The following is a 19,040-nucleotide window of genomic DNA, read 5'->3' on the forward strand; positions in this document are numbered from 1 at the left end:
GCAAACAGAAGGAAGGAAGTAGTAAAGATCAAAATGGAAATCAGTGAAATAGAAAACAGAAAGACAATAGTGAAAAATTAGTAGTACAATTAAAAGTTGTAAAATGAACAATGAAATTTAGAAAACTTTAGCTCAGTTGGCCAAGAAAAAAAGATACAGATCACCAGAATCATGAATGAAGGAGAAAGCATCACCACTGACTATAGAAATTAAAGGGACTACAAGGAAATACCATTGTTGCTTAGTCACTAAGTCGTATCCAACTCTTTTACGACCCCATAGACTATAGCCTGCCAGGCTCCTCTGTCCATGGGATTTCCCAGGCAAGAATACTGGAATGAGTTGTGATTTCCTTCTCTAGGGAATCTTCCCAACCCAGGTATCAAACCCTGTATTGATGGGTGGATTCACCACTGAGCCACCTGGGATGCCCCGTAAAGAAGTATGACAAACAATTTTATGACAACAGATTAGACAATTTAGATGAAATGGACAGATTTCTGGGAATACACTAATTGTCAGACTGACTCAAGAAGAAATAGAAAATACAGTAAATGAATTTAATTAATAATTAAAAATCATCTTTCAAAGAAAAGCCCGGGCCTAAATGGTTTTACTAGTGAATTCTATCATATATTTCAAGAGGAAATAATACCAGTATTTCATAAACTCTTCCAGAAAATAGAGAAAAAAGAAACACTTTACAATTCATTTTATGAATTTAGTGTTATTCTCATATCAAAGACAAAGACATCATTTAGAAAACTACAGACTGATGTCCCTCATGAATATGGACAATAATCCTCAAGAGTCACACTCCAGTATTTTTAATGACTATGCTATAATACCTTTTAATTCATACTGATTAGCACAGAATTATATTTTAATTATAAGTATATATATTATTTGGAAACCACTCATTTGTGCACTTGCTTACATTTTTGCCTTATGAAATATATTGTATTTAAAAGAGTACACAGTTTTAAGAATAATAGTACAGCAAATGCCTTTATACACTCAATTCAGCTTTAGAAGTAGAACGTCCATTGTATTTTAAAGGGCTTCCCTTGTGGCTCAGCTGGTAAAGAATCCACCTGCAATGCTGGACACCTGGGTTCAATCCCTGGGTTGGGAAGATTACCTGGAGGCTACCCACTCCAGTATTCAGACCTGGAGAATTCCATGGACTGTATAGTCAGTGGGTCACAAAGGGTTGGTTGGATATGACTGAGTTACTTATCTGTATTTTAAAAGATCCCTATGTGCCTTTGTCTGTCCTTACTTTCTTGCTTTCTGATGAAGCCAGTTTTCTCTAATTATTCACTTACTTTCCCATTCAGTTTTCCTGTACCTATATGTTCTAAATAATACTACTGCTTCAGCTTTATGAGATTTTGACATTACAAAAACGTCAGGAGAGATAACTTTAGACATTTGCCTTCCAGATGGCTGTCATTGTTGCCAGCAGTAGAAAAGATGCCATTGTTGGCAGTAATCATATTTTTTTAGCATGGGACAAGAATAATATCCATCTTTCATTTGAAAATATATCAAGAATGTGTGTGGTGAAAAGAATTACAGTAAACAAATTTATATTATTTTTCTCTAAAACTATTGAATGATTTTTGAAGGGACTAAAATTAACCTTGAAATAAATGTACAGAACTGAGTACATGTAGACTATAGCAAGAACTCATACAATGAAGAAAATAACTCATTTTTTGAAAATAAAGCTATTGAGAACTCAGATATCACCAGAAAGGAACAGCCAGCTTAAACACAGTTTCCTCACTCTCTTTAATAAAACTATAATTTCTTTGAAATGCCCCTTTATTCTCACACGTTTAAATGATCTATGTATTTTAGAACCATTTTCCTTGAAAAGGAGAGGTTGTTAACTTATGGCATCCTTTATGCTTTGAAGTACTTAAAAAATGGGCATTTAGACATGGGCAACCTGTATGATAAATTCATATATGCAGAGAACCTGATTGACAAACAGCTGGTCTACCAAACCTGGAGATACAAAGTTGATGAACACTTTTTGGGGAAAGCTGGACACAAATCCCTGTAGGTCTAAAAACCTGCTGTTTTTAGTGAGTAAAATCCCATTATTCTTTGCCTAAATGATTTTATTGAAAGGATATTTCACTTGATGTCATGACATTGCAGTGGTAAGAGAAATAAATGTGATAAAGGCTCAAGATCAGAGCTGAAAGTCATAGTGAATTTTATTTTATAGTTGATTGTATTTAGTTATACCACTGTATAAAGGGTTGTCCTGAAGACTGCAAGCAGATCAGAAAAGTATTGTTTAAAAAGGCACACAAAAATACCCTACAAGATCATAGAATAAAAGGTAAATGTAATTGTTTATTTTTTATTAAATGTAAATGTATTTATTAGTCCTGTTATGTGTATAATCTTTTAAAAAGTCTTAGATATATATATTTTAAGAATAAACAGTGGTACTGCCTACCAATTTTAAATTTAGGTAAAAAGTTTAAAAAATGTTAAAATAAGTTTCTGTATCAGAGAACAGTAATATTATTAAGTAAATTGTTTCGTTTTCTCAGACATACTTTTTGATTAGTCCTATTAATTATCAGTTGCCACTGTTAACTGGTCATTTTGTTTAAATAACTACATTTGTGTAATATGGAAGTAAACAATACAGATTGATAGATAATTTTGGGAAAAACATGCAGTTTTTGTATTTTTATGTTAAAGTAGTATCGTATGTGCAAATATTTCTTCTATATTACTGTGGTTTTTTGAAAAAGGGACTTGGCTAGTTTCGCCCAATGTTAGCTCTCTGAAAGTATTGCTCGCCATATATATTCCAAGGATAAGGCTTAATCCAATTCTGTGTACCTGAGATTATAGAAAAAATTAAGCTAGATAAATTGAAAATGTAATTTTCCAAATTTGTCTCTTATTTCCTAGAAACTAAGTTTAGTGAGCTCAGAGGGCACATGAAAGGACAGAAACTAACTTAAATCATGTTCCTCTTTGATCTTTGTCACATAGTTGAAGCTGTTGAGTTCTGTTTTTCAGGGTTGGGGTGGGAGAGGGAACACCACACCCATACACAAACAAATAATAGGTAAGTGTCCTTTTCTTCTCCAAAAAGCCCCTCACAAGAACCAAAAAAGTACCACCACACTACCTCCCTGAGTTTACTTCTAAGAGTGTTGAATTAACAAGGGGACATTAGAAGTTGTATAGCCCTTATGCTGCACATTCATACCCTCCTGTTTACTTACTTAAAAAAATTTTTTTTGTTCAAGAATGGTTGATACATAATATTGTGTTAATTTCTGCTGTACAGCCAAGTGATTCATTTACACATATACACATTCCTTTTTCATATTTTTCTCCATTATGGTTTTTCACAAAGTATCGAGTGTGGTTCCCTGGGCTATACAGTAGGACCTTGTTGTTTATCATTGTATGTATACTAGTTTGCATCTGCTAATCCCAAACTTCCATTCCATCCCTCCTGCATCCTCTCTCCCCCTTGGCAATCTCAGGTCTGTTCTCTGTGTTTATGAGTCTGTTTCTCTTTTGTGAAGTGAAGTCGCTCAGCTCTTTGCGACTCTATAGCCTACCAGGCTCTTCCGTCCCTGGGATTTTCCAGGCAGGATTACTGGAGTGGGTTGCCATTTCCTTCTCCAGGGGATCTTCCCGACCCAGGGATCAAACCCGGATCTCCCGCAGTGTAGGCAGACGCTTCACCGTCTGAGCCACCAGGGGATAAGTTAATTTGTGTCATGTTTTACGTCGTGCGTATAAGTGATATGGTAATTTGTCTTTCTCTCTCTCACCTACTTCGGTTAGCATGATAATCTCTAGGTCTGTCCGTGTTGCTGCATATGACTTGATTTCATTCCTGCTTATGGCTGAGAAATGCTCCATTGTGTGTGTACCACTTCTTCTTTATCCTTTCATCTCTCGCTGAACATTGAGGTTGTTTCTGTGCCTTGGGTATTGTGAGTAGTTCTACTTTGAACATAAGAGCGCATTTACCTTTAAATTACAGTTTTGTCTGGATGTATGCCCAGGATACTTAGATTCTTTTTCTTCTCTTCTTGATTTATCTAATCCGTTCCTTAGATAGTCTAACAGATAGCATAGAGAAATTGCTTAAACAATGCGTTGTTTTGGTACTGCCTCTGAAAGTTACCATCATTTAATCACTCATTTATTCTCCATAGCCTTCAGACTTAAAAATACAAAAGTTAACATGCTGAGGAATGTCTGTAATATCTGTCACATTATGCACCTTGAGATGAAAGTTATTGAAACAAAGTAACTTTTCAAATTTTTTTCTGTCCCTTCTCATGCTGATACTTTGCTGCAGTATTATAAAATTGAATTAGGATAAAGATAGTCTATTTTAAGTGCCATTCAAAAGGATTATTTCTAGTGTTAAATGATAAGTAGCAACATGGCATACTCTTTTGACATTTTATTAAATACACATCTAAGACTACTGAGTGCTCAACACTGGCTCTTGGTGACAGTATTTCTTATGTGCTGGACACATAAGTCTTACGTAAATCTCTTTTCATCCTCACAATAATCATATGTAGTATTTATCTCCATTTTACAGATTGAGTAAGTGAAGCCTTGTGAGAGGAAACTTGCTCAGCAAAAGTTAAGGTTTAAATCTGTGTTTTTCTAACAAGTCTACTGTGTAGTACCTCATGGCCAGAAAAATGCTAGCTCTGATTTCAGCCTTTAAACATCAAGGTGTCATTTACAAACGGATTTTTTGGCAGTTACTTTTAGTACTATGATTCCATTATTTAATTATCCTACTTTGGCTCCCTGATGCAAAGAGCCAACTCAGCAGAAAAGACCCTGATGCTGGGAAGGATTGAGGGCAGGAGGAGAAGGGAGTGACAGGGGTTGATACGGTTGGATGGCATCGCTGACTAAATGGACATGACTTTGAGCAAACTCAGGGAGATAGTGAAGGAAAGGGAAGCTTCGCATGCTGCAGTCCGTGGGGTTGCAACGAGTCAGACATGACTGAGTGACTGAACAACAAATTATTTAATTCTCCAACTATGAAGGCTTAACTTGTATTTAGAAATTTGAAAGATTAATGCTACTTGTGTTTTTCTCTGTCTGTCAGGCATCTCCGAGAGTTACTGTTGATGATTATTTGGTAGCAAAATTAGCAGATACTTTGAATCATGAAGATCCAACCCCTGAAATCTTTGATGACATTCAAAGGAAGGTATTATGTACATCATTTATCATTATATCTTTTTTGAAAACAATGTATATGTCTATATGCATGTAATTTGTCTGTAAAAGGTTATTGAAATGTTATGAAAGTACAGTGTGATAACTAAAAAAGATGTGTTATGGTAATAATACTTCACAAAGTAGCGTTTTTCTTTGCTTATTTACTGTAGAAATGCAGAAAATCCCTGTGCTGAGTTATTTACTTTGAATCTGGCTGAAGTGACAGATACAGATTCTAGAATTTTATGAATAGATGATGTATAAATAACAGATTCATTTAATATGTTCTTTGAGCCTTTATTTGGATTTGTTTCTTAGAGAACACTGCTTTGTAGAGCATTATGTATAACTGCTGTCATGTGACTTGTTTTGCAGTAGGACTCCCTTCAGTATAACTTAGATGCTAGAGGGGCCAGAAAAATATCACTAGTTGTGACATAGTCTTATTACTGACATCTTATAAATAAGGAGCCTATAATTCATTACAGTAATACCTCTGTCTAGCTTTCGTTGAAATCTTATTAGTGGAAATTAGTGCATTATTTGTATTAATAATTGAATATCTTGATTTATTTCAAAAGGTATATGAATTGATGCTTCGAGATGAAAGATTTTATCCTTCCTTCAGACAGAATGCACTTTATGTGCGCATGTTAGCTGAGCTGGATATGTTAAAAGATCCTAGTTTCAGAGGATCAGATGACGGTGATGGAGGTAAGATAGCACACATTGTACATTTATCCGTGTATATATGTATATTCCTGTATATATTCTGCTTACCAAAGGAAATCCTTTCAAATACCATAAAAATGTTCTTAAAGCTGAAATATAAATTGTAATATATTTTAAAATCTATGAATAAATGATGAAGTTTACTTAAATGTTAAAATCTGATAACAAATTAGAACATAACTTTTGAGCCTAGAATTCCTTTTTTTTTTTAATTTATGTTTTAATTGAAGGATAATTCCTTTACAGAATTTTGTTGTTTTCTGTCACACATCAAGAATCAGCTATAAGCGCACCCACGTCCCCTACCTGCCAAACTGCCTCTCATCTCCTTCCTCATCCCACCCTTCCAGATTGTTACAGAGCCCCTGTTTATGAGTTTTATAGCAAATTCCCATTGGATGTCTTATTTTACATATGATGTTGTCCATTTCCATGTTACTCTCTGCATACATCTCACCCTCTCTCTCCTCCCCTCCCCCTGTGTCTATAAGTCTGTTCTCTGTGTCTGTTTCTCTATTGCTGCCCTGAAAATAAATTGACCGGTACCATCTTTCTAGATTCCATATATATTTGTTAGTATACGGTATTTATATTTCTCTTTATGACTTATTTTACTTTGTATAAGCAGCTCTAGGTTTGTCCACCTCATTTGAACTGACTCAAATGCATTCCTTTTTTATGACTGAGTAATATTCCATTGTATATATGTACCACAGTGTCTGTATCAGTTCATCTGTCGATGGACATCTAAGGTTGCTTCCATGTTCTAGCTGTTCTAAATAGTGCTGCACTGAACATTGGGTTACATGTGTCTTTTTCAATTTTGGTTTCCTCAGGGTGTATGCCTAGTAATGGGATTGCTGGGTCATATGGTAGTTTTATTCCTAGTTTTTTAAGGAATCTCCCTACCGTCTAACATAGTGGCTGTGTCAGTTTACATTCCCACCAGCAATGCAACGATTCCCTTTTCTCCACATCCTTTCCAACATTTATTGTTTATAGACTTTTTGATGATGGCCATTCTGACTGGTGTGAGGTGATATCTCATTATAGTTTTGATTTGCATTTCTCTAATAATGAGTGATGTTGAGCATCCTTTCATGTGTCTGTTAGCCCTTTGTATGTCTTCTTTGGAGAGATGTCTGTTTAGATCCTTTCCTCACTTTTTGATTGGGTTGTTTGTTTTTCTGGTATTGAGTTGTATGAACTGCTTGTATATTTTGGAAATTAATTCTTTGTCAGTTGTTTCCTTTGCTATTACTTTCTCCCACTCTGAGGGTTGTCTTTTCATCTTGTTTGTAGTTTACTTTGCTGTGCAAAAAACTTTTAAGTTTAATTAGGTCTCACTTGTTTACTTTTATTTCCATTACTCTAGGAAGTGGGTCATAGAGGATCTTGCTTTAATTTATGTCATTGAGTGTTCTATGTTTTCCACTATGTTTTTCTCTAAAAGTTTTGTACCTTCTGGTCTTACATTTAGGTCTTTAATCCATTTTGAGTTTATCTTTGTGTATGGCATTAGGAAGTGTTCTAATTTCATTCTTTACACATAGCTATCCAGTTCTCTCAGCACCATTTATTGAAGAGGTTATCTTTGCCCCATTGTATATTCTTGCCTTCTTAGTCAAAAATAAGGTACCTATATGTGCATGGGTTTATCTCTGGGCTCTCTACCATGTTCCATTGGTCTATATTTCTGTCTTTGTGTCAGTACCATACTGTCTTGATGACTGTAGCTTTGTACTATAGACTGAAGTCAGGAAGGTTGATCCCTCCAGCTCCATTTTCTTTCTCAAGACTGCTTTGGCTATTTAGGGTCTTATGTGTTTCCATATGAATTGTGAAATTTTTTGTTCAAATTCTGTGAAAAATGTTGTTGGTAATTTGATACGAATCTCTTTGAATCTGTAGATTGCATTTGGTAGTTTAGTCATTTTCACAACATTTATTCTTCCAACCCAGGAACTTGGTATATCTGTCCTTCTGTTTAATGTTGTCTTTGATTTCTTTCATCATTATAATATTCCATATACAGTTCTTTTGTCTCCTTCAGTTCAGTTCAGTCACTCAGTAGTGTCTGACTCTTTGTGACCCCGTGAACTGCAGTATGCCAGGCCTCCCTGTCCCATCACCAACTTTCAGAGTCCACCCATCCCATGTCCATTGTGTTGGTGATGCCATCCAACCATCTCATCCTCTGTCGTCCCCTTCTCCTCCTGCACTCAATCTTTCCCAGCATCAGGGTCTTTTCACATGAGTCAGCTCTCCGCATCAGGTGGCCAAATACTGGAGTTTCAGCTTCAACATCAGTCCCTCCAGTGAACACCCAGGACTGATCTCTTTTAGGATGGACTGGTTGGATCTCCTTGCAGTCCAAGGGACTCTCAAGAGTCTTCTCCAACACCACAGTCAAAAGCATCAATTCTCTGCGCTCAGCTTTCTTTATAGTCCAACTCTCACATCCATACATGACCACTGGAAAAACCAGAGCCTTGACTAGACAGACCTTTGTTGGTAAAGTAATGTCTCTGCTTTTGAATATGCTATCTAGGTTGGTCATAACTTTCCTTCCAAGGAGTAAGCGTCTTAATTTCATGGCTGCAGTCACCATCCACAGTGATTTTGGAGCCCAGAAAAATAGTCAGCCACAGTTTCTACTGTTTCCCCATCTGTTTGCCATGAAGTGATGGGACCAGATGCCATGATTTTAGTTTTCTGAAAGTTGAGCTTTAAGCCAACTTTTTCACTCTCTTCTTTCACTTTCATCAAGAGGCTCTTTAGTTCTTCTTCACTTTCTGCCATAACGGTGGTGTCATCTGCATATCTGAGGTTATTGATATCTCTCCTGGCAATCTTGATTCCCGCTTGTGCTTCTTCCAGCCCAGCGTTTCTCATGATGTACTCTGCATATAAGTTAAATAAGCAGAGTGGCAGTATACAGCCTTTTCCTATTTGGAACCAGTCTGTTGTTCCATGTCCAGTTCTAACTGTTGCTTCCTGACCTGCATATAGGTTTCTCAAGAGGCAGGTTAGGTGGTCTGGTATTCCCATCTCTTTCAGAATTTTCCACAGTTTATTGTGATCCACACAGTTAAAGGCTTTGGCATAGTCAATAGGTAGGTTTATTCCCAGAAATTTCTTTATTTTTGTTGCAGTGGTAAATGGGATTGATTCCTTAATTTCTCTTTCTAATTTTTCATTGTAAGTATATAGGAATGCAAATGATTTCTGTGTATTGACCTTGCATCCCATGACTTTGCTAAATTCACTGATAGCTCTAGTAATTTTCTGAGTTTCTTTTGGGTTTCCTATGTATAGTGTCATGTCATCTGCAAATAGTGAGTTTTATTTCTTCTTTTTCCAATCTGGATTTCTTTATTTCTTTTTGTTATTTCCATACCTAGGACTCCCAAAACTATGTTGAATAATAGTGGTAAGAGAGGACACACTTGTCTTGTTCCTGATCATAGAGGGAATGCTTTCAATTTTTCACCATTGAGAATAATGTTTGCTGCAGGCTTATCATATATTGCCTTTACTGTGTTGAGGTAGGTTCCATCTGTGCCCATTTTTTGAAACATCTTTGTCAGAGATGGGTGCTGAATTTAGTCAAAGGATTTTTCTGCATCTGTTGAGATGGTCATATGGTTTTTATCTTTCAGTTTTTTAATATGATGTATCGATTGATTGATTGATTGATTGATTTGTGTATATTGAAGAATTGTTGCATTTGATTGATCTGTGTATATTGAAGAATTGTTGCATTTATGGAGTAAACCCAACTTGATGATCATGGTATATGAGCTTTTTAATGTGTTGTTGAATTCTCTTTGCTAGAATTTTGTTGAGGACTTTTGCATCTGTGTTCCTCAGTGATATTGACCTGTAATTTTCTTTTTTGTGTGTTGTCTTTGCCTGGTTTTGGTATCAGAGTGATTGTGGCCTTGTAGAATGAGTTTGGAAGTATTCCTTCCTCTGAAGGTTTTTTGAAGATTTTCAGATAAATAGACATTAGCTCTTCTCTAAATGTTTAATAGAATTCCCCTGTGAAGCCACCTGGCCCTAGGCTTTGGTTTTTTGGGAAATTTTGGATCACAGTTTTGATTTCATTGTTTCTAATTGGCTTGTTCATAATTTCTTTTTTTTCCTGATTCCATCTTGGGAGGTAGAACTTTTCTAAGAATCTGTCCAGTTCCTCTAGGTTGTCCATTTTATTAGCCATATAGTTGCTCTTAATATCCTCTTATGATCCTTTGTGTTGTCTGTTGTCACCTCTACTTTTTCATCTCTAATTTTGTTGATTTGATTTTTCTTCCTTTTTTTCTTGATGAGTCTGGCTATTAGGTTGTCAATTTTATCTTCTCAAAGAACCAGCTTTTAGTTTTATTAATCTTTGCTATTGTTTGCTTCACTTCTTTTTTATTTGTTTCTCCTCTGATCTTTATGATTTCTTTCCTTCAACTGACTTTGGGATTTTTTGTTCTTTTTCCAGCTGCTCTGGACGTAGACTTAGGTTGTCTATTCGATGCTTTTCTTGTTTCTTGAGGTAGAATTTATTGCTATAAACTTCCCTCCTTAGAACTGCTTTTGCTGTATCCCATAGGTTTTGGGTTGTCATGTTTTCATTGTCATTTGTTTTTAAGAATCTTTGGATTCTTTCTGAATCTTTAAGAAATCTTAATCTTTAAGAATTTTTTCTCCAGTAACCTCTTTGTTATTTAGTAATGTATTATTTAATCTCCATGAGATTGTGTTTTTTGCAGTTTCTTTTTTCCTGTAGTTGATATCTAGTCTCATGACATTGTGGTCAGAGAAGATACTTGATACAATTTCAGTTTTCTTAAATTTACTGAGGCTTGATTTGTGACCCAAGGTGTGGTCTGTCCTGAAGAATAGTCCATGTGCCCTTAAGAAGAAAGTGTATTTTTCTGCATTTGGTGGAATGTCCTGTGAAGATATCAGAGAGGTCCATTTGGTCTAATGTTTCATTTAAGGTTTGTGTTTCCGTATTGATTCTCTGTTTTGATGATCTGTCCATCAGTGTCAGTGGCATGTTAAAGTCCGCTACTATTACTGTATTACTGTTGATTTCCCGTCTTGTGCCTGTTAGCGTTTTCCTTATTGAGATGCTCCTATGTTGGGTGCATAAATATTTACAATTTTATGTCTTCTTCTTGGATTAATCCCTTGAACATTGTGTTGTGTCTTTCCTTATTTTTGTTTCCTTGTTTTTGTATCCAGTTAGTCAGTCTGTATCTTTTGGTTGGTGCATTTTATCTGTTTACATTTAAAGTAATTATATATGTTCCTGTTGGCATTTTCTTAATTGTTTTGGGTTTGTTTTTGTATATCTTTCTTTTTTCTTGTGTTTAGTGGGTATGTAAGTCCATTTAGTATTTGTTGTAAGGCTGGTTTGGTGGTGCTAAATTCTCTTAACATTTACTTGTCTGTGAAGCTTTTGATTTCTCCAATTTTGAATGAGATCTTTGCTGGGTAAAGTAATCTTGGTTATAGGTTTTTTTCCTTTCAGTACTTTAAATATATCCTGCCATTCCCTTCTGGCCTGCAGTTTCTGCTGAAAGATCTGCTGTTAAGCATATGGGTTTTCCCTTGCTGCTTTTAATATTCTTTCTTTGTATTTAATCTGTTAGCTTTATTAATATGCGTCTCTATGTGTTTCTCTTTGGGTTTATCCTGTAAGGGATTCTGTGCTGCTTGAACCTGATTAACTGTTTCCTTTCCCATATTGGGGAAGTTTTCAGCTATAATTTCTTCATAAATTATCTCAGTGCCTTTGTTTTTTCTTACTCCTCTGGGATTCCCCGTAACTCCAGTGTTGGTGTGTTTAATATTGTCCCAAAGGTCTCTGAGGCTGTCCTCAATTTTTTTCATTCTTTTTCCTTTATTCTGCTCTTCAGAAGTTATTTTCACCATTCTCTTTCAGCTTACTTATCCATTCTTCTGCCTCAGTTATTCTGCTATTGGTTCCTTCTAGAGTATTTTTAATTTCAGTAGTTGTGTTATTTATACCTGTTTGGTTATTCTTTATTTCTTCTGTGTCCTTGGTGATTGTATTAGCTGTGTTAATTACTTCTTGCATCTTTTCCATTCTATTTGAAAGACTTTGGAGTATCTTAACTGTCATTATTCTGAATTCTCTTTCAGGTAGATTGCTTATTTCATTTTTGTTTATTTGGTCTTGTGACTTTCTGTCTTGTTCTTTCATTTGTGCTGTATTTCTCTGTCTTTTCTTTTCTTTTTTTTTTTTTCTAACTTGTTCCACTTTCCCAGGCTTTAGGGTTGTATTCCTTCTTTGGTTTGGTTTTGGCTGTTGGAGGGAGAGGTTGTTGGTCTGAGTGGCTTGTGTTGACTTCTTATTAGGGGTGACTAGTGCTTGTGTTCTAGTGGGAGGAGATCAGGCAGGAAGGTAATTACAGAAATAATGGGGCATGTACATTCACTTCCACACATACAGTCGTAATGAAAGTATTCTAAAGAAAAGAGTGCAGGAGATAGACTTGGTAAACAAGGGAAACCAAATGTGTTATTGATCAATTAAAAGCAGAGCTAACTAATGCTCAATCTGGAAAACTGAGCCTAAGTAGATTGCCAACTGAGGAATATAGCAAAGAGAGCACAAGAATTTAACTTACTTAGTGAAGAAAGAAAGAGTGAAGGAAAAAAGGGAAAATAAAAGAAAAACAGAGGGAGAGAAAAGAGAATTTTCCTTTAAATTCTTGAAGCATGTTTTCAAAGGGATTGTCACCCCAATATTTTTATGGTAGTTTCTTTTTTGCTTGTAAGTAATAATTGTCATGATTAATGATAAGAAGATTAAATGAGATAACAAGTGATGATTGAATGTCCCATAAACTATAAAACATTGTAAAAACATTTTTTTCTGTTTTTAATTGTACTCTGTTCCAAATCCTGTATAAGATAAGCCAGAAGAAGCTACAAGAGTCATTTATTCCAACCTTTCAGTTTTCTTCTGTTCACATTGTATAGTGAAGAAAACAGATTAAGAGTGATAACACTTTGATTTTACTCCTTTTCTACTGCTTATTACCTATGTGATGTTGGCCAAACACTTAATTTCTTTAGGTCTCATTTTTCTCAGTTATAAATGTAGACTAATATTCTTGTAGTAATATCCTACCTCAGAGTTGTCGTATTTTAATGGAATTCTGTATGTAAAATGATATATAAACTAAAACACAAATATCGGTTTTTCTTCATAGTAAATAATTGGCTGTTTAAGAACAGTGCGAGAGGCAGCCCTTAGACAGTTCGCAGACTTTAGGCCTGATGACCAGTTTTACTAGTGATTCAGTGCAAAAGTACTTATTAAACTCTAACGGAGTATCTAGGATTTGATAAACTTTCTAGCAAATTAGCAATGTAAATACAAAGTAAACGGGAAAGACTTTACTAAGTATTTAAGAGAGTGCTTTAATTTTGCTCATTTACTTATAAATGGAGTTAATGGACAGGACCACTTAAAGTTGGAGATATAATAGGTGTATTAAGTGGTTAGCACTGCTTTAGCAAATGCCTCTATTTTGGAAGCTCTCTACCCTCCCCTCTTTTCTACCCATCCTCCCCACTCCTTATTCTATATTAGTGAGACTTTACTTTTTAAATAATATAAGAAATATAGTTATAAAAATTTGTACGTTACAGTAGCTTTTATATTGATTGTTGCTCTAGTATCTTGGTTATTTGTAAAACTGGAATAGTATTCTGTTAACTGTTTTTGATTGCTTAATGGAGGGAGTTTTCTATTTTTAAGAGCACTTCTCTGGGAGCTCAGTAGTAAAATTCAGTGTACTTCGAGTTCATTATATATTTTATCTATTTACTATCTCTGTTGAAAAATCTTTTACAGAGCTGATATGAAATTTGTAGTAGAAACTCTTCTTCCTTAAAGGACTATTATAAATGTTTTCATTGTATATTTTAATTTTGTCTACTTTAGAAATTTGCTTAGTGTAGTGAAATGGATTTGCTGTCTGATCCAGAAGGAAAGAAGATGAATTAAATCATAAGCAGCTAATTTATAATCATCTATGTATCATGTAATGATCATAGTAGCGATATATTCTATGGGAGTAGTTTTTGATCCTGTAGTGTAAAAATTCTTCCAGAATCTTCTAAACTGACTTTTAGCTTCCATTTATATTTGTCTTGCATGTGACTGATGGAAGCAAATTATTTATGTGATCTCAAACCTCCCAAAATGTCATATTTATTTAAAACACAAAGTAGATTAAGAGGTTTTTTTTTTTTTCCTGTAGCTGATTTTAATCTGAATCAAATGAACTCTTTTATGTCAGTCGTTAAGTAGTCCCTCACATTGGAATCATTGATTGTAGTTTGGAATTAATATATACACATTCATCTTTTTGTCTTTCTGGTACATTGTTTTTTAACATTCCATGTCCTAATTAACGAGCTGTTACATGTTTTATAACTGAGAAATTGCCTAATACTTTTTTGAAACCATGTTAAGTATATGGAATCATGGATATAATTTGAAACATTTTTATTAAAAATGGGTGTTATGTATATTTGTCAGTGTTTAGGTTTTAGGCATTTGCTACAAGTTTTTCAAGCAGTAATGCTTATAATTTTCTTGTTTGTATAGGATTGTTTAATTAAAATAGACCTTATATTTTCTGGTTATAAATTCATTTTCTGACTTTTAAAAATTAAACTTCCTGATACTTTGTGTATTTTTTAAAGTCCTGAAATTCTGGCTGCTTTTTAGGCATTTTGAAATAATGATCCAATCTAGTGTTCAATGTGTAGCTGCCACGCCGCCCACCCCGCTTTTTCTTTATGTAGGTTAATTGAACACAGAGTTAGTGGGTAAAGTCTTACCATGTATAATAGTATCCTGTGGTAGTTTTTATTTGTTTCAGAAGAAATTTTATTCCTATTTAAGTAAATTTCATTCTTATTTAACTAAACTTCTGTAGGAGGGTAGGTACCTGGATGGCTTGCTTACCCATGCTCTCTCTCTTCCGTCTTCCTTGTCTTTGTCCTGAGATTGCCTTCTTTAGTTAGTTTAGCTCTAAGTTATTTTCAGGGTAGATGTTTTTTCCTTTATTAAAACAAATTCACAGACTTATAAATGTTTAAATTATGCTTTCCCTTTTAAATTTCAATTTCAATCACCTTTTTCCTCATCATGTCAAACAATAGCTTCTTTTGTTTTCTGATATCTTTAAGCATTGTAAAAGTCTTGATTAAATATAGATCTCCATTGGCTTTAGACAGTCTAACTTTCTGAATCTTATTGTTAAGCAAGAAAGTAAACCATGCCTTGTTTTGCTCCGTTGTTCTTGTTATTTAGTTGGTAAGTTCTGACTTTTTTGCAACTACATGGGCTATATCCCATTAGGCTCCTCTGTCCATGGGATTTCCCAAACAAGAATACTGGAGTGGGTTGCCATTTCCTTCTCCAGGGAATCTTCCCAGTCCAGGGATCAAACCCATGTCTCCTGCATTTCCAGGTGGGTTCTTTACCACTGAGCCATCAGGGAAGCCCCTGTTTTGCTCCTAGTTTTTCTTTTAATTTGACATGTCTTTGGTGGGAAGACTTAAGAGGTGGGCAGACCAAAGAAGGTAAGAGGCATATAATTGAATAAGGAGGATAGAGAACTATTTTTTTTATACATTTTAATTATCCTAGGTGGAATTTCCTATTTTTGTGTTCAGAGGTTTGATGAACTGAGAAATGTTCTTGGACAGTTAGAGGTATTGAAGTTGGAAGGCAATGCCAGCTGCCTCTGTCAATAGTAATAGAAATTTCCTTTGAAGATGCATCTCGAGATCCAAACTATAAATAATATCTGAGCCAAAGCTTTTGACTGTGTGGATCACAATAAACTGTGGAAAATTCTGAAAGAGTTGGGAATACCAGACCACCTGACCTGCCTCTTGAGAAACCTATATGTAGGTCAGGAAGCAACACTTAGAACTGGACATGGAACAACAGACTGGTTCCAAATAGAGAAAAGAGTACGTCAAGGCTGTATATTGTCACCCTGCTTATTTAACTTATATGCAGAGTACATCATGAGAAACACTGGACTGGAAGAAGCACAAGCGGGAATCAAGATTGCCGGGAGAAATATCAATAACCTCAGATATGCAGTTGACACCATCCTTATGGTAGAAAGTGAAGAGGAACTAAAGAGCCTCTTGATGAAAGTGAAAGAGGAGAGTGAAAAAGTTGGCTTAAAGCTCAACATTCAGAAGATGAAGATCATGGCATCTGGTCCCATCACTTCATGGGAAATAGATGGGGAAACAGTGGAAACAAGTGTCAGACTTTATTTTGGGGAGCTCCAAAATCACTGCAGATGGTGACTGGAGCCATGAAATTAAAAGACGCTTACTCCTTGGAAGAAAAGTTATGACCAACCTAGATAGCATATTCAAAAGCAGAGACATTACTTTGCCAACAAAGGTCCATCTAGTCAAGGCTCTGGTTTTTCCAGTGGTCATGTATGGATGTGAGAGTTGGACTGTGAAGAAGGCTGAGCACCAAAGAATTAATGCTTTTGAGCTGTGGTGTTGGAGAAGACTCTTGAGAGTCCCTTGGACTGCAAGGAGATCCAACCAGTCCATTCTGAAGGAGATCAACCCTGGGATTTCTTTGGAAGGAATGATGCTGAAGCTGAAACTCCAGTACTTTAGCCACCTCATGCAAAGAGTTAACTCATTGAAAAGACTGATGCTGGGAGGGATTGGGGGCAGGAGGAGAAGGGGACAACAGAGGATGAGATGGCTGGATGGCATCACTGACTTGATGGATGTGAGTCTGAGTGAACTCCGGGAGATGGTGATGGACAGGGAGGCCTGGCATGCTGCGATTCATGGGGTCACAAAGAGTTGGACACAACTGAGTGGCTGAACTGAACTGAACTGATATGCTACAAGCCATATAGTAACTTTAAACTGTTTATGAATATTGCTTTGCCGTATATTCCTTTGTGTTTTTAACAGAGTGATATCTTAATTGGTAACTTAATTTGATCATATATATATACTAAAATTCTGAGGAAAAAGATATTGCTTTTAATAATTACTCTCTAACATTAATTTTAAAAAATAATTTCTAGTTGCTTTTTAATTAAATGACATTATTCATGGAATTTTATGTGTCTTTGTTCTACTAATTGTATATTGATTTAAGAATGTAAACTTCAGCATTTTTGATGCAGATCAACCGTGAATAAGTGGACTTTATAGGTTTAATAAACAACTTTTTATCTTTCATATTAAAGAATAATTTTATTTGTAATATTAATCCAGTGAGACAGAAGTACCAAAATACCTCTGACATTTCCTGTTGTGAAATGTCATTCATTTCAAATTACAATTTCAAGTGTCATTCTTCAGTGTTTACCTCATGTTTACATTTATATTAGACAATAATATGATACTATGAGAATAAAATATATAAAATGCTTTTTTTGGGGTACATAAATGCCTTTTGCGTCGGGGAGACAACTTAGGTACAAAGCTGTTTTCACTGAAACAACCTGGCTTAGAAAACCATGAACGCAGGTGTTTGGGAGGAGCACACCACGGTTTTCTTCATTGTTCTCGCTTGGCCTCTGTGGCTTTCATTCTTGGGCTTGAACCTTAGATAGCTAAAGCACTGTTCGAAGAGTTTTTGACTGTATACTAAGTTGAATTTTCCTTCTCACAGAATCTTTTAATGGGTCTCCTACAGGAAGCATAAATTTGGTAAGTACTGTTATGACTACTTTAATTCTTAAAGTGGCCTGAAAATAATATGAAAAACTCAGCCTTAACATATGTAAATAAATGATATGTTAGAACCCTCAAATCATCCTTTATAAGAAGCTGTTGTGCTTCTATAGAAATATTAAATTCACATATAAGGGATCTGTGGATTAGAACTTAATGAAATGAAGTTTATTTTCTTTTTAAAAAATAAGTTTAAATCACCTGCCTGATTTAGTTGCAAGTGATAATAATGATTTCGTTATTTTCAACCTCAGTATTTAATATTTCACTCTGATCAGTGCTATGATTGGCAGTAAATTTATGACACATAAATGTTTACACTGGAATTAGTTTTTTCTTCTTGTAATTAGAAAAGAAATATAAAACTGGTTGGGATGCCTGAAAACCTAAAGATATTTCTTAAGATCCATACTAACAAGTTCAGGTTATTGAAAAAATAAAAATAAAAACATTTTTTAAGCTTAGAGGGTTTTACAAGAATTAAGCAACTGTATTCTGTGATTACAGGTTTAAGAATGACACATTTTTAGCATATAAACTTCACTGGCATTTCATATATTCAAGGTGAAATGTGAAATAATGAACATTTCAGTTCTCTTATATATCCATGCTTGCCATTGAATACCTTGTTTCATAAAATGCTACTAGGGAGAAATATTAGTATTGTGTGCAAGTTTCCGTCCAGAATTTGTTGAGGATGGGGAGAGATGGTTTGCTTTGTTTTTCCTTCTACTACCTACGTGACTTTTTCTTTTGAACTTTTTGCAATAGATAAGTAGTTGAGAGGTCATTGTCTTATGTTCCTTAGTATGACATTTATTTCTAAAATGACCTTATTGTATAAGTGTTCCATTATTGTACAACGTATTCTGCTGCTGCTGCCAAGTTTCTTCAGTCGTGTCCGACTCTGTGCGACCCCATAGACGGCAGCCTACTAGGCTCCTCTGTCCCTGGGATTCTCCAGTCAAGAACACTGGAGTGGCTTGCCATTTCCTCCTCCAATGCATGAAAGTGAAAAGTGAAAGTGAAGCTACAACGTATAACCTTTAACAAAACACTAAAGCAAATCAGCCATAGTGTTATGTCAGATATTTTGCAACGTTTTAAGTATTTTCCTAAATTATCTGCTATCGTTACCATTTCCTTCTAATATTCCATAGAGTTATGACAAAAAGGAATAGCTTCTGGAGACTGAACAGTGTTAGCAATATAGTGCCCATTAGGAAGAAAGTTTCCAAATATGATGAAACTTTTCCTTGCAT

At 35.1% G+C, this 19,040-nt stretch overlaps 1 protein-coding gene across 1 annotated transcript in view; it reads left to right on the plus strand.

The window, feature by feature from the left end:
* SNX13 (sorting nexin 13) overlaps positions 1-19,040 on the plus strand; it is a 147,878-nt gene that overhangs the window by 96,847 nt on the left and 31,991 nt on the right. The window contains exons 14-16 of the mRNA XM_018047351.1: positions 5,144-5,248; positions 5,841-5,973; positions 17,717-17,754. Of these exons, the coding sequence (XP_017902840.1) occupies positions 5,144-5,248; positions 5,841-5,973; positions 17,717-17,754 (276 nt within the window). The remainder of the gene's footprint in view (positions 1-5,143; positions 5,249-5,840; positions 5,974-17,716; positions 17,755-19,040) is intronic.

This window comes from Capra hircus, chromosome 4, assembly GCF_001704415.2.
Source record: "Capra hircus breed San Clemente chromosome 4, ASM170441v1, whole genome shotgun sequence".
Classification (NCBI taxonomy): Eukaryota; Metazoa; Chordata; class Mammalia; order Artiodactyla; family Bovidae; genus Capra; species Capra hircus.